The sequence below is a fragment of the Strix aluco genome, chromosome 2, assembly GCF_031877795.1.
Source record: "Strix aluco isolate bStrAlu1 chromosome 2, bStrAlu1.hap1, whole genome shotgun sequence".
Lineage (NCBI taxonomy): Eukaryota > Metazoa > Chordata > Aves > Strigiformes > Strigidae > Strix > Strix aluco.
The window spans coordinates 114,381,274-114,393,661 of record NC_133932.1 but is presented as its reverse complement, the minus strand read 5'-3'; the positions used below and the strand labels follow the sequence as shown (position 1 = coordinate 114,393,661).

The 12,388-nt window shown below is 43.5% G+C and overlaps 1 protein-coding gene across 1 annotated transcript in view; it reads right to left on the bottom strand.

The window, feature by feature from the left end:
* Positions 1 to 7,941, bottom strand: part of UBL3 (ubiquitin like 3) — a 57,947-nt gene extending 50,006 nt beyond the window's left edge. Inside the window, exon 1 of the mRNA XM_074815892.1 lies at positions 6,981 to 7,941. Coding sequence (XP_074671993.1) covers positions 6,981 to 7,007 — 27 coding nt within the window. The 5' untranslated portion in view covers positions 7,008 to 7,941. The remainder of the gene's footprint in view (positions 1 to 6,980) is intronic.
* Between the last annotated feature and the right edge of the window lie 4,447 nt (positions 7,942 to 12,388).

The window sequence follows — 12,388 nt, the reverse complement described above, 5'->3', positions numbered from 1 at the left end:
GATTTCAACATACTTGCAGAGTCTTAATACAAATGAAGAGACTGCCTTCACTGTGGTTTACAGGCAGCAACAAATTTACCCTTTGTCAAGCAGCTAAACACAATCCCAGTCAGTGACCGCAAAATACACCAAATTTCCACAAATACATAAGACTACTCAGCTGCAGCATTTAAGTACTTCTGCAGAATTATACTTTTGAGGCCCAGCAGACCTACAGGTAAGAAGGTCTTAACTTTTTCTTTAAGTGTTACTCTCAAAAATAAGCAGACCTAAATAATTTTCTCTACATTCTTAGGAAGCCTGTTAGCAACTTTTCTCCCCCCTCAAATTTCTTTTCAGATACAAAAAAAACCCCATAGTACTGAAGTGCATAATGCTATTTGCAGAACCTTAATTCATGTCTCTGCAACCTTTTTCTACTTTTTTTTTTTTATTTAAACAATTCTTGCAGGGTGTGACTTTTTATTCTCTTCTTCCCTCAGTATTTCTCTACTATCATTGCTTGCAACACTTAGTGGTATATCTGTGAATTTAAACTTGTCTGGAGGTATACCAAGCAAAAAATGTTCCAGTCATTGCTTTAAGATCTGTATTAAGAGAACAACACCTGTAACATCTGCAACACCTGTATTAAGAGAAGCTGTCAAAAATTAAAGGCTGTCCTTCTAGCAAAATTTACAAGTTAATTTTTAACAATAACTGAATTTCAAAAGACAGACCTCTAAATTATGTTAAAACTGATGAAAAGCTGGGGTCTCAGTTTAGATTTGATGTGAGAACAAGGACATTAAAATTTCTCATTGACATTCTGCTCATTTTCAGTATCTTCTAAAATGAAAAATAATTATGGTGAGCTAAAGTTTATGCATGCAAAATTGTGGCAGGGAAGGCTTGCTACTTCAGTAGGCTCAATTAATTGCTGCAAAAACGGACTTAATATGGAAAAGAGTATTGATCAGCAGCTCCGCCTTTCACCATAGTTAGAACGAGAAATAACCAAGTTAGTGGATGCAATACTGTACAAAGAAAAGATTGAAAATAAACTGTACTATCTCTTTTACATAAAACCACAAGAATGATTAGTCACATTTCAGATATTTCTGGATTCTTGCAAGCTAGAGTAGCACTCACAGGCTGAGTCAGAACTGAGCTCTCCATTCTGCTCAGTATTGCATAAGCATATATAAGGACATCACCAAAAGTTTACATTCTGACCTACTGAGAAGCAAAGCTGACCAGAAATATAAAACAAGTAAATCCCACTTACTGTATATACCATGACCATGGCTTTCAACATTCACAGAAGTGAATTCTTAGGAAGAACTCTCAGTTAAAAACAGAAAAGCATGTCCTTAGTCATTTTGTTTACAGTATTATAGAAGTATTGCTTACCAAGCCTGCTGCAAAAACCGCATTCAGACAGGCTAATTTCCTGCTACAGCCTCAAGCCAAGCCAAGGAAGAGAGCTATGGGCCTTGAATGATCTAAAATTTAAGTCAGATATGCACGAACAGCAGTCACAAGCTCCAAGGTGAAATACAGATTACCAGTACCTGAAGCTGTCCCTAAATCACAACCAAGAGCTGCAACTTGTCTCCATTCAGGTCTTGACTGAGCTGTCCAGTTCCCGCAGATGACGTCTGGCAATTTTTTAACATGAAGAAATCAATGTTCCTGCTGTACAGGTGATCATTTTGCTACACTCAGGTACTCAGCATTTGTCTTCTGCCTCAGCCCTGCTGAAACCTGTCAGCAGCTACTGCTGGCTTCCCAGCATTCCCAACAAGGGAGGAGTTAATCGTCCTCCAGTACACATCTCCTCCAGTATTTCACGGAGTTAGACAACAAAAGTAGAGAGAAACCAATTCAGGTAACAACAACAACAAGAGTGGGTGGCAGGAAGGAAGAGCGAGTTTACACTGCCAGCCTACACTTCCATCTGAAGTACAGTGCTGCACCAAGGCTCAGCATAAATATCAATCATTATCCCATCCACAGGTTACAGCTGTTCATCCCTGAAGAAAATGAAATGAAGGACACGTAAACATTGTTTCACAGTACGTTTACTGTGTTAAGATGCTGTGGAATTTCTACTACAGTGTCATACATAAAAATGTCAGTCATAATAACGATATTTCATTTTAGTTGTTGGATAAATAGGTAAGATGTTTTTTAATCTGTGGAAAAGGTGGGTGGGTGGGAGCAATGGTAAATACAAATAATTTTAAAGTATACTGAAATATATACATTCAACATCAGCTCTGACAAGGTTATCCCTCACCACTGCTGCAGATAACAGAGAAGGAGGTTATTCATCTTGTTACAAGAAACACTGCAATATGCTACAAAGGCTGGCTCAATATATAAGGAGTCAGGAAGGAGCTTCTTCAATATCTTCTAACACAGGTCCCACCAATTCCTTCTCCAAAAGGAGGCAAAAAACCCAAAACAAAACACTGAGAATGACAAAGGATAGAGTACTCCTATCTGTTACAATCAGCAAGCAACTGAGGGGGGGGTGGGGGGGTGGTGGAAATCAGAAGAGGGAAGGAAAAAATATCCATACAGAAAAAGATAAGCTATTTTTATCTTAGAATGTAATGAATTAGAACTTTCAACATGGGGGGGTACAAAAATACAGAGAAATAATTGGATCTTTATTATAAAAAAAACCCTTAAGGGACTAACTTATGACTATGTGCACAAAGGCTACCAGGAATACAATCATTTTCAAAACCTGGAAGAAGGATCTACTGAAGGCAAGAGGAAAAGCAGTTAAAATTGAAGAACAGAGATGCATAACTTCTTACATTTTGTTCCAATACATTAAAATGCTATGAGTGAACAGATTATTTTCTTTCTGGGTTCCAAACGTATTATGATGATACTGCACTTATTATTCTTAAATGAAAGAATTGTCTAAACAATGATGGACAACAACACTCAACTGCTGTACAACCAGATACTCCTTTGAGTCCCTCCTGTCTGAATTCTTATTCCTGGATGCCAAGATTCCCCTACTGATGTAGCATCAGTTACACGTCCATCTTTTCCCCTGTTAGCCTCCATTAATATGTATTAAAAAGGGAGTCCTTATATATGTTAAGCTATTCATCACCATTCTATACTAAATTTCCTAAAACCAAACATGCACATACACATTTCCACTAAAGATGCTGACACTAACAAGGCATGAACTGAGCAGGGTTTCTATTTGTTACTCTTCTTCCACCTATTGCCCCCTTCTAACATTGTCCATGTGTACAAGTGTAGACCATAGACTCCATCCTCTTGGACATCTGCAAATGCCTTGCACCAGATATCCAGTTTTATTAAAAATAATCTCTCTCATACTGTCTACATCTCTTAAATATAGAATATGTATTCAAGAGCGGTACATAATAAAATTGAAAACCTTTAACTGTTTGATAGATTCCAGTGTTCTGCTTTTTATCCAATGCCAAAAAAACCCTTACCAAAACAAACAAAACCCACCATAGGCCAAAAGCATCACTCTCAATCACTACTCAGACAGAAAAAGAATTTGATATCCTAGAAGGCATGAAAATAACTGCCCAGGAAGAAAGTGCTGGCAGAGCCTTTTCATATGTACATAAAACACACCAATACAGGAAACAGCAGCCACCGTAATAGTTTTCAGTCATACTGGACCCCTTACTGTGAACTTCTAAGATCCCTGAAGAATTATATCTGTAAGGAGAAGTATCATAGGCACGTAGAACACAGAGATGCAGCTTCCCAGATTCTTGTGATAACTCCGCTGAAATAAAGGGGATTATTCAATTGAGTAATAACTTCTGGACTGAGCACAGGTTTTCATAGCTTGTTTTAAAATAGTCAACTACAGTGTTTAAAGATGTATCAAACCATTTCCATTGGTCCACTCAAAAAAACTGGTGAGATTAACTCCACAAGTCCATAAACCACCTCATGTCTCTTTATCATTACAAAAGAAATAAAACTTGCAAACAGCCCTGCTGCTATTCACAGTCAAACTCTAACGGCTACCAAGTGGTAAAGCTGATAAATTACCTGATGAAATTATTGAACATATTCAGAGATGCCCTGTTGGCACTACAATCGCCAGTATTTATGTGAAAAATTAGGCTCTGGATACACAGTATAGTTTTCAAGCACTGCCCCATACATGTCTACTCCTAATTAAGTTAATGGAACTACTCAAGTAGAGAGGTCAATATTAGCAGGTTTCATTCCAGGAGTGGAGTTTTAACCTGTAAGTAGCACACATTGCTAAGGAATAATGCACCACAAACATACAGTAACTGGAATGCGGTGTGTCACTATCCAATTTATTAGTGGAATGCAAATGATAAAGTACTGTGTTAATTACTTAAGAAGTGATGTTGAAATGGTTAGCTGGTAAAAATCTGCTGTAGTTCTGAAAAAGTCAACTAAACGTCAGAGAAAAGGAGGCTGGATCAAATTACACCTATACACAAGCACAAAGCTTACTTAAGATTTATAATTTACTATGAATTTATGTATAGCAGATCCTTTTCAAAGGTGGGCCAGGAAGACAAATTAACACATTTTTAAGAAGCAGCAATTATATTATCATTATTATTATTATTATGAGAGTGTTAATTCATGAATTTGACAGTCTGAAACATAATTATTATAATACATAAGTAATTCATAGCTGATTTACTAAGTGTGATGGAGTCTTCGTAACATGACACTCCATCACACTGATGCCAACTCCTACAGAAATGGCAAATCATTTTTTTTGTAAATGCAAATTACACAGTGGGTGGATAAGAGAAATGCAAACTGCAAAATCCTACACTAAATAAAAACATACATAAACAAGGTGACAGCCTGGTAAGTGCTCCTCTTTAAAGACCAATCAAATAACAATCCCATTTTCTTTCCTGAACAAGCTCCTTTAAAATAAGGAGGATGGGTGACAAAAGGAGACCCAAAATAAGATTTCAAGTGCTCTTTTTACAAAGTAATATTTATTAGCTGTATTTAATAACTTGAATTTCTAAAACACACCTCAAACTTTCAGAGAGAAACTGCAGCCAATAATGCAGAAACTCAACTAAACGATCCTAACACAGACCAGAATTTAACTGAATAAATAGACATATTCTACCGACATTGTAACCTCTTCATTCAAATGTTTTTGTAATGACTCAGTATTTAAACATCACTATGTATAACAAGCTTCTTCCTGATTTGAAGAAACAGAGCATCACTAGGCCTAGCCATCTCTGTCAGTGGTATTCTCATTACATCATAACAACAGAAGGAAATAGTTTTCATAGAAACAAAACAGTATTCTACCTATCTTAAAATCTGTATATTTTGTATAAAATGTCAAATGTCAAACACTACAAGCCTAGCAGCAACATCGCAAGTGCCAGGCAGGCAAGACCTAGAAGCAGTGTGGAGGTGGCAGAGAGGGAAGAGGAGTGCTTCATGTCACCGTCAAGGGACTCCTCCAGGCAATTTAACAAGCAGCACTGAAAGATTTGCATCTAACCCTCAACAGCTAAGGAGAGGATTTCTGTGATATAACGCTAGACGGACACGTGCAAGTGAGAAGGGGGTTCAGAGTACTCTAACAGCCAGCGAGACCCTAAAAGGAAATATATGAAAGCTCATAGTTGAAAGGATTTAAAGTCAGAGGCAATAGCCTCCGCATCCCCCTTTTCATCCGGGGGGCAAAATTTATTTATAGTATTTTAGAAAGGCAGAGGGGGGGAGGAAGAAAACAAAAAGGTGAGCTTAAAACCGTGTTTGATTACCCTCTGTATCTTAATGTTCCCGCTTTTTTGGCAAATTCACTCATTTTGACTGCAGTACAAAAGCTGTGAAGGAAACACTGAAAGTAAGCAACTGAAAGATACCATTATTTCAATGGTCTATTTGTTGTACATATGCAGCATTAATTGTATAACGATGGCTGAAGCAAGGGCTACTCTATTTCACTGTTATCCCTACAGGGACAGGTTTTACTCTCAAAACTTCATCCTGAAAGAAAATAAAAGCACGGACAAGTCTCCTGCTTTTAGAAAAGAAGTACCTTTAAATGTGAAGAATCGTGGGGAGATACATGAAAATATTTTGCCATGAGAATAAAGAACTAACGTATCAAACCGCAGCCACAACTTTTTTTTTTTTCCCCAGTTAAGTGATTTATGGAAATATATACAAACGCCGAAAGTCGCGCTGAACAGAAAGATTACCCAGCAGACCTGATTGACCCTCATGCCTTGCTATACCTTCCTATTTCCAATGTACCAAGCCGAGTATCCAATACAGGCTGAAGTACAGTCCGCCATAAGAAGTACTAGGAGTGCCCTTGAAAAATGTCCAGATTGCAGCTAGTGCACAAAGGACCTCGTTATGTAAATAAATGCATAAGAATTTCTCTCTCGCTCTTGACCCGGCAGCAAGTGAAGAGATTAACTTCCCATCAACATCGGAAGACAAAGCGTCGGTAAGAAACAAGCGAAGTTTCAGAGAAGAAAAGGAAGAAGGCTGAGACTAAATTGCAGCTGGTTTAGAAAGAAAAAAAAAAAAAACAAAACGGCTGGTTTAAATCATTCTGAGTGTTCTACTTCGCATTTCTCTTCCCCCAAAAAACGTTCGGCAGAGCTGAACAGCAATGCTACACGAAATAAGCAAGAGCGGTCAGATATTAACTGCCATAGGTAACAGAAAGCTGACATCTCCCCTTGCCTTGCTACACAGAAGGCGACGCTGCAGATTTCCTACTCGCTACCAAAAAGCAAAGCAGAACTAGCATCTGGGGCGGGGGGGGGGGGGGGGGGGGGGGAGAGTATTAACTGGGAACTTTTTGTTCTTTAAATATGTAACCGAGACTTTTTTCTTCCCACGACCCTCTTGTTTCCATCTTCTCTGCCAAAACAGGCGGAAATAGATGTGATTCTATAATAATATTATTAAATAAGAAGTATAAGACTTACCATATCAGCTGGAACACTGCTGGACATCTTGATGTTACCCTAAATGGCTTAAAATCAACTTAAAAAAAAAAAAAAGCACCAAGAACTGCCCGACGGCAATCTTCAAGAAGCAAAACCGGTGTCAATGACGGAGGCAGCAACTTCCACGTCCCCCACGAAAAAGAGGTGCCCGATGTGCAGCGGGAAGGCGGCCGGCGGAGGAGGAGAAATATCCAGGGGCGAGCGGTGCCGGGGCTGTACCGGAGGAGCCAGCGGGAGACCAGAGATGGCAGCAGATCCCTGTCAGCAGCAGCGGCAGCAGCAGCACCAGCGGTGCCAGGTAGACCAGGCAGGACTACACCGCCACATGAGCTGCGTGCGGGCTTTTTCCCCCCCCTCTCTCCCTCTTCCTTCTCTCCCAGCCTTGACAAATGACGACGGGATGATTCACGGGATAATGGTGCGTCCAAGTCACCTCCTCAGTCAGCGCAGGCGACCCGGGCGCGCAGGCAGCAGGCAGGCAGGCAGCAGGCAGGACCTCGCTCCTGCCCTCGGCGACGGGGCAGGGAGGCGGGGCGGCCGGGGTGGGCCCGGAGCCGCTGGGGAGGACGCCGGGCTTCGGCCCCCCTTAGGCGGTGTGCGACATTCAACAGGGTCTGGCGGGGAGACGGGCCGGGGAGGGCTGCCTGAGGGGCGGCCGGTGGGAAAGCCCTCCCCCGCGGCGTTCCGGCGGCGACAGCACTCGGCGGGGGCCGGGGGGCGTTCAACGGCGGCCGCCTCCCGCAGCCTCAGGTCTCCGCTCGCATCGCCGCCGCCGCCGCCGCCTCCTCCCTCAGCCCGCCCTCCCTCCCCCGCCTCGTCCTCCGGCGGCTCCGGGCGCCCCCCCTCCCCCGCTGCCTCGCCCCGCTGCGAGCTGGAGGTGCCGGTCCTCAGCGCGATCCTCGCCCGCAGCCGCCCCCTGTCATCTTCGGCTCAAACCAACATGGCGTCTGCCGAGCCGAGGAAGGGGACACGGCAGGAGAGAGACGGACGGACAGACCCCCCCCCCCTCCTCCCCTCCCTCCCTCCCTCCCGCCCGCCCTCGCCTCCTCCCGCCGCTCCCGCCGCGTCACGCGCCGCCGCGCGGCACTATGGGCCTTGTAGGCTGCCGGGGGCAGCGGCCCCGCCCCCGCTCCTCAGCAACCGTTGCTAGGGCGGGAAAGCGGCCCGCGGCGGGGCGGGGCCTCCCTCCGCGCGGGCCCCGGGGCCACTCGCCCCGCCCCGCCCCGCCCCGCCCCGCCCGCCGGAGGTGCCCCTCGTCTCCCCCCCCCGCCCCGCCCTGCCACCCGGGCAGATACCACATAAACCGTCCTTTTCACAAGGGCGGCTGCACCTTCCTCAGGGCCTTTAGGGCTCCCCTTACCGCCCTTTCTCCACGGATGCCGTCCCCAGCGTGTGGGCCTGTGCTGCACCCTCAGACGGCTTCCAAAAAAAGTATTTTGTGTTACTGCTCCCCAAATCCACAAGTTTGGGCCTGTATATCATTTCTTTGTGTTTCTCATTTCCTACATTATTTTTTAGAGTTTGAAATACCAAAGTTCTTCCTGTTTGTTTTGGTTTGTTTTTTTTTCCCCAAACTATGTAGTTTTATTAACGAAAAAAGCTCCTGTAAGATTTATGGTGAGAATTATGACTTCCAACTTGGAAGCACCTGGAGAAAGGGCCTTAGCATGTAAAATGCCCCCTTCGGAAGCTATCCTGCTCCCCAAAGAGCTTCACATTCCTTATGGATCTACGTTATCCAAAATGGTGCGTGTAACGGGCATTTTATTCCTTATTCCAGGCTGCTCCTGGATACCAGCATCCAACAGAGAAAGGCTGTCCCCGATGAAAAATGCATCCCACCTCGAAGACACAAAAAAAACCTACACAAGGTGCAGGTCTGTTGAAGAAATGAGTAGGCCTTTTGAGAGGGGTGTGGAAAGACACATTCATATGGCACTACTGTAAAACTGTCCAAGGAAAAAAAAAAAAATTCAAGTAGATGGAGCTTGTGACAGATGCAGCCTGGTTCCTTTGGGGACAGCTCTCATGTAAAACCACAGGAAATTAAGACAGAGTTGTTCCCTTTAATACTAAAAGTTTGAGGCTGCCTTTCTTCTTCAGAACTTCATGCGGCAAAGGCAACCCCTGGTAAGACACCGTCCCTTGCAGAGGTTATAATTCTTTCTTCATACTCTGCTCCAAAATAGCACAAAGCTACCAATTTCAGAAGACAGATTTGACAGCAAGCAGCCCCATCTGATGCCTGGGAGAAGAGTTGGGGGACTAGCAGAAGTGGCCCCACACACGTGGCCTCTGTGTGGATCCTGTGCTGTCACACGTTGTACAACTTTAGGCATGTCACTCCCTCCCTTGTCAGCCTAGTTTGCTTCGATGGTGCATTTTTGGGAGGCAGTGACTGGGGCATCTCTCACAGGAAAAGAGGCTGAGAGCTGGGACTGTTCGGCCCCGGGAAGAGAGGTCTCAGATGGATCTCATCAGTGCAAGTGCCTGGTGGGAGGGAATGAAGAGGGAGCCATGCCCACTGACAGGACAAGGCAATGGGGACAAGATAAAAAACCAGTAAATTCAATTTGAACATGAGAAAAGACTTTTTTTACTGTAAGGGTGACCAAACACTGGCACAGGTTGCCCAGAGAGGTTGTGGAGCCTCTGTCTGTAGAGGTACTCAAAACCAACTGGACATGGTCATGGACAACCTGCACTGACTGACCCTGCTTGAGCAAGGGGTTGGACTAGATGACCTCCAGAGGTCCTTTCTACCCCGAATGATGCTGTGACTGTGAGTCTCCCCTGATAAGTGTTTTTATGGTACCTTACATCATCATCCCCAATCTCAGTCAGGTCTTCTAGTCACCAATGGGATAAAAAAGCTTGGTTTTGTGGGAGTAATAGCAAATTGTTGAAGTATTGCTTACTTTTTCTCCAATCAGTACCCTTGAGGGACAGAGAAAGTGCAAGGGTTCCTCATGCTTTTTCCTTTTTTTGTTTTATACTTTCATAAATCATCCAAATAATAATACTCACAGATGAGGGTCCAAGGGCTGATTGCTGAAGGATGTCTCTCTATCCCAAATAACACGCATTCCTGGACACATATGACTTTCCGGTTAAATCAGTGACAGACTGAAGAATTAGAAATAGACCTTGCTGAATAGAATTTATACTTAGAACATTATTAATGTGGTCTTTTCCCTGAAAAGAATAAAAAAAACCCTTGCATACAACAGTTTAAGTTTAAACAGGCTCTTGAGACCTGCTCCAAGGCCACCCTGCAGACCAGCCCTTCACTCCATGCAGACAGCCGTGCCTCGAGGTGATCTCACGGTAATTTAGGAGGTGCCTTGCCCATGTCCTCCCCACTTGCACTCTCATAGTAGAGGCGAGAGAATAGGCACCATGGCTGCTTTTCAGGCACTGCAGCTCACAGCTGTCTCCTCATGTAAACTGAAATCGGTGGCAACTCAAAATTATGTCCTAGGCCGCACTGTGGCAGCTGAGGTGCATGGCCCTTCCCACCTCCTCTGCTACAAGGAGGCAGAACAGGCAGCGGGACTTTGTAATCGTTTACAGCTGGCAGAGTGAGTTGCCAGAGGTTATATAGAAATACCCTTTGACTGAGCATCAAGAAGTCCATTTGCCCACGCAAGTCAGGCAAGTAAGGGCACCAACAAGCACAGGCAAACTGAATGAGGGGTCATCAAGGCAAGTAGGCAGCAGCAGGGCACATCCACTGCATTGGAGATGGCTCTTTTAAATTATTTATATGGATGAGCTCATCTGTGGCATATAAAGATGAGCACATCCATAGGACATAACCATAGGAAACAATACAGAAGACATAGAACCTAAACCAGCATGATTCTATGGCCTTTGCTTTTTTGCCTCGAATTTAACAGTCCATTAAAAGGAAGGACCGTGCATTTCGTGTTGATGAAGCAGTGGAGTACAGGAGGAGTCAGGGGACTGTTCTTGCTACCTTGTGTACGCACTTGAGTTGGTCAACTTTTCTAAAGAGCGTTGTGTAAATGAGGATCAGCTTCTCTCTTTGACACACAACTGTGCTGTCCAAGAGGTGTCATGAAGAATTATCTTTATGATTATTATTACTGTTATTACTACTACTACTACATACTTGAATCTACAATTACGAGTGCAGGCCAGAATGCCACTGTATTAGGCACAGCACAGTACAAGCACACATCAGTTTCTGTCCTGAAAGGTTCATATTGATGGGTTTACTCAACAGTTGAGATTTATATCACATTTGAGTGATTTTTTTCCCCTGGCTCTCAGCTATGATGACCCAACACAAATGAATGGAGGATCCAGTGGAGCTGGTACATGCTGGGGATCATTTTAGGTAGATTGTCTGCTGGGAAAATGAGTAAAAACAGTTGCTGCATGGTGATCCTGGTAGAAGTTGTACTCTGTATGACAATAGGGTAAATCCCGCTGGTTTTGTAGAGGTGAGGTCATATATTTGAAATGCAATGTGGTCAAATATAAACCAGAAAAAGATCTTTTCTCTTTGGCATGTATTAAGAAAGGCTGTTATGACAGTATTCATTTCACATTTGTGCAGAGAAGAAATGAGACTTGTGGTCAGCAGTAGTTGGCTGGAACAAGGGACCTTGCAAAAGCATAACTGCAGTCTGAGTCTGGGATCAGCTTGCAGATAAACCCCAAGCAGGTGCTACAGGCATACACATCTGAAAACAGATCTTTCCCACATCCAAGGATCAAGCAAAAAGGGAAGTGCTGTTTGAGAGGAATGCTAGCAACACAGAGAGCTAAAAAGACTATTCTGCTTTTGGGACCTAATCCTGTACTCAGATGCACAAATCTTATTTCCACTACGTCCCTTGCAGAACTGTCATGTGAATTTAGCTGTCCAGGTACAAAATCATTCATCATCATTACTTTGGCAATTTATGGGGGAAAATGATGAAGTATACAACCAATATTTTGCTCCTCATTTGAAAAATATGACATAGCATGAGTAGTTAAGTAGAATTTTGCCATGCTATATTCCCTTTGAGAAGAATTGTGCCAGGTATATACAAGTAGATTGGGCTGCGGTTTTAGTGTTTCATGGCCATCAGTACTAGTTGAAACCTGACTCTGTACTGAGACGTGCTTAATAGGAATAAAAGGTCTGTTATTCTAAATCAGATTAGTAGTCCAGCCAATGTGATATCCTGTCTCCAGCAGTGGCCAGCATCAAATGCTTCAGAGAAAGACACACAAACCCCCACAATGGACAATCACGTTATAATCTTCTTATTTGCTAAGTCTCCACTGCTGCCAGAGCTGCTGGAGAGGCTGGTTTATGCCCTGAAGCACAAAACTTCATGTCCTTTATAGGCATAATGGCAGAATAACCC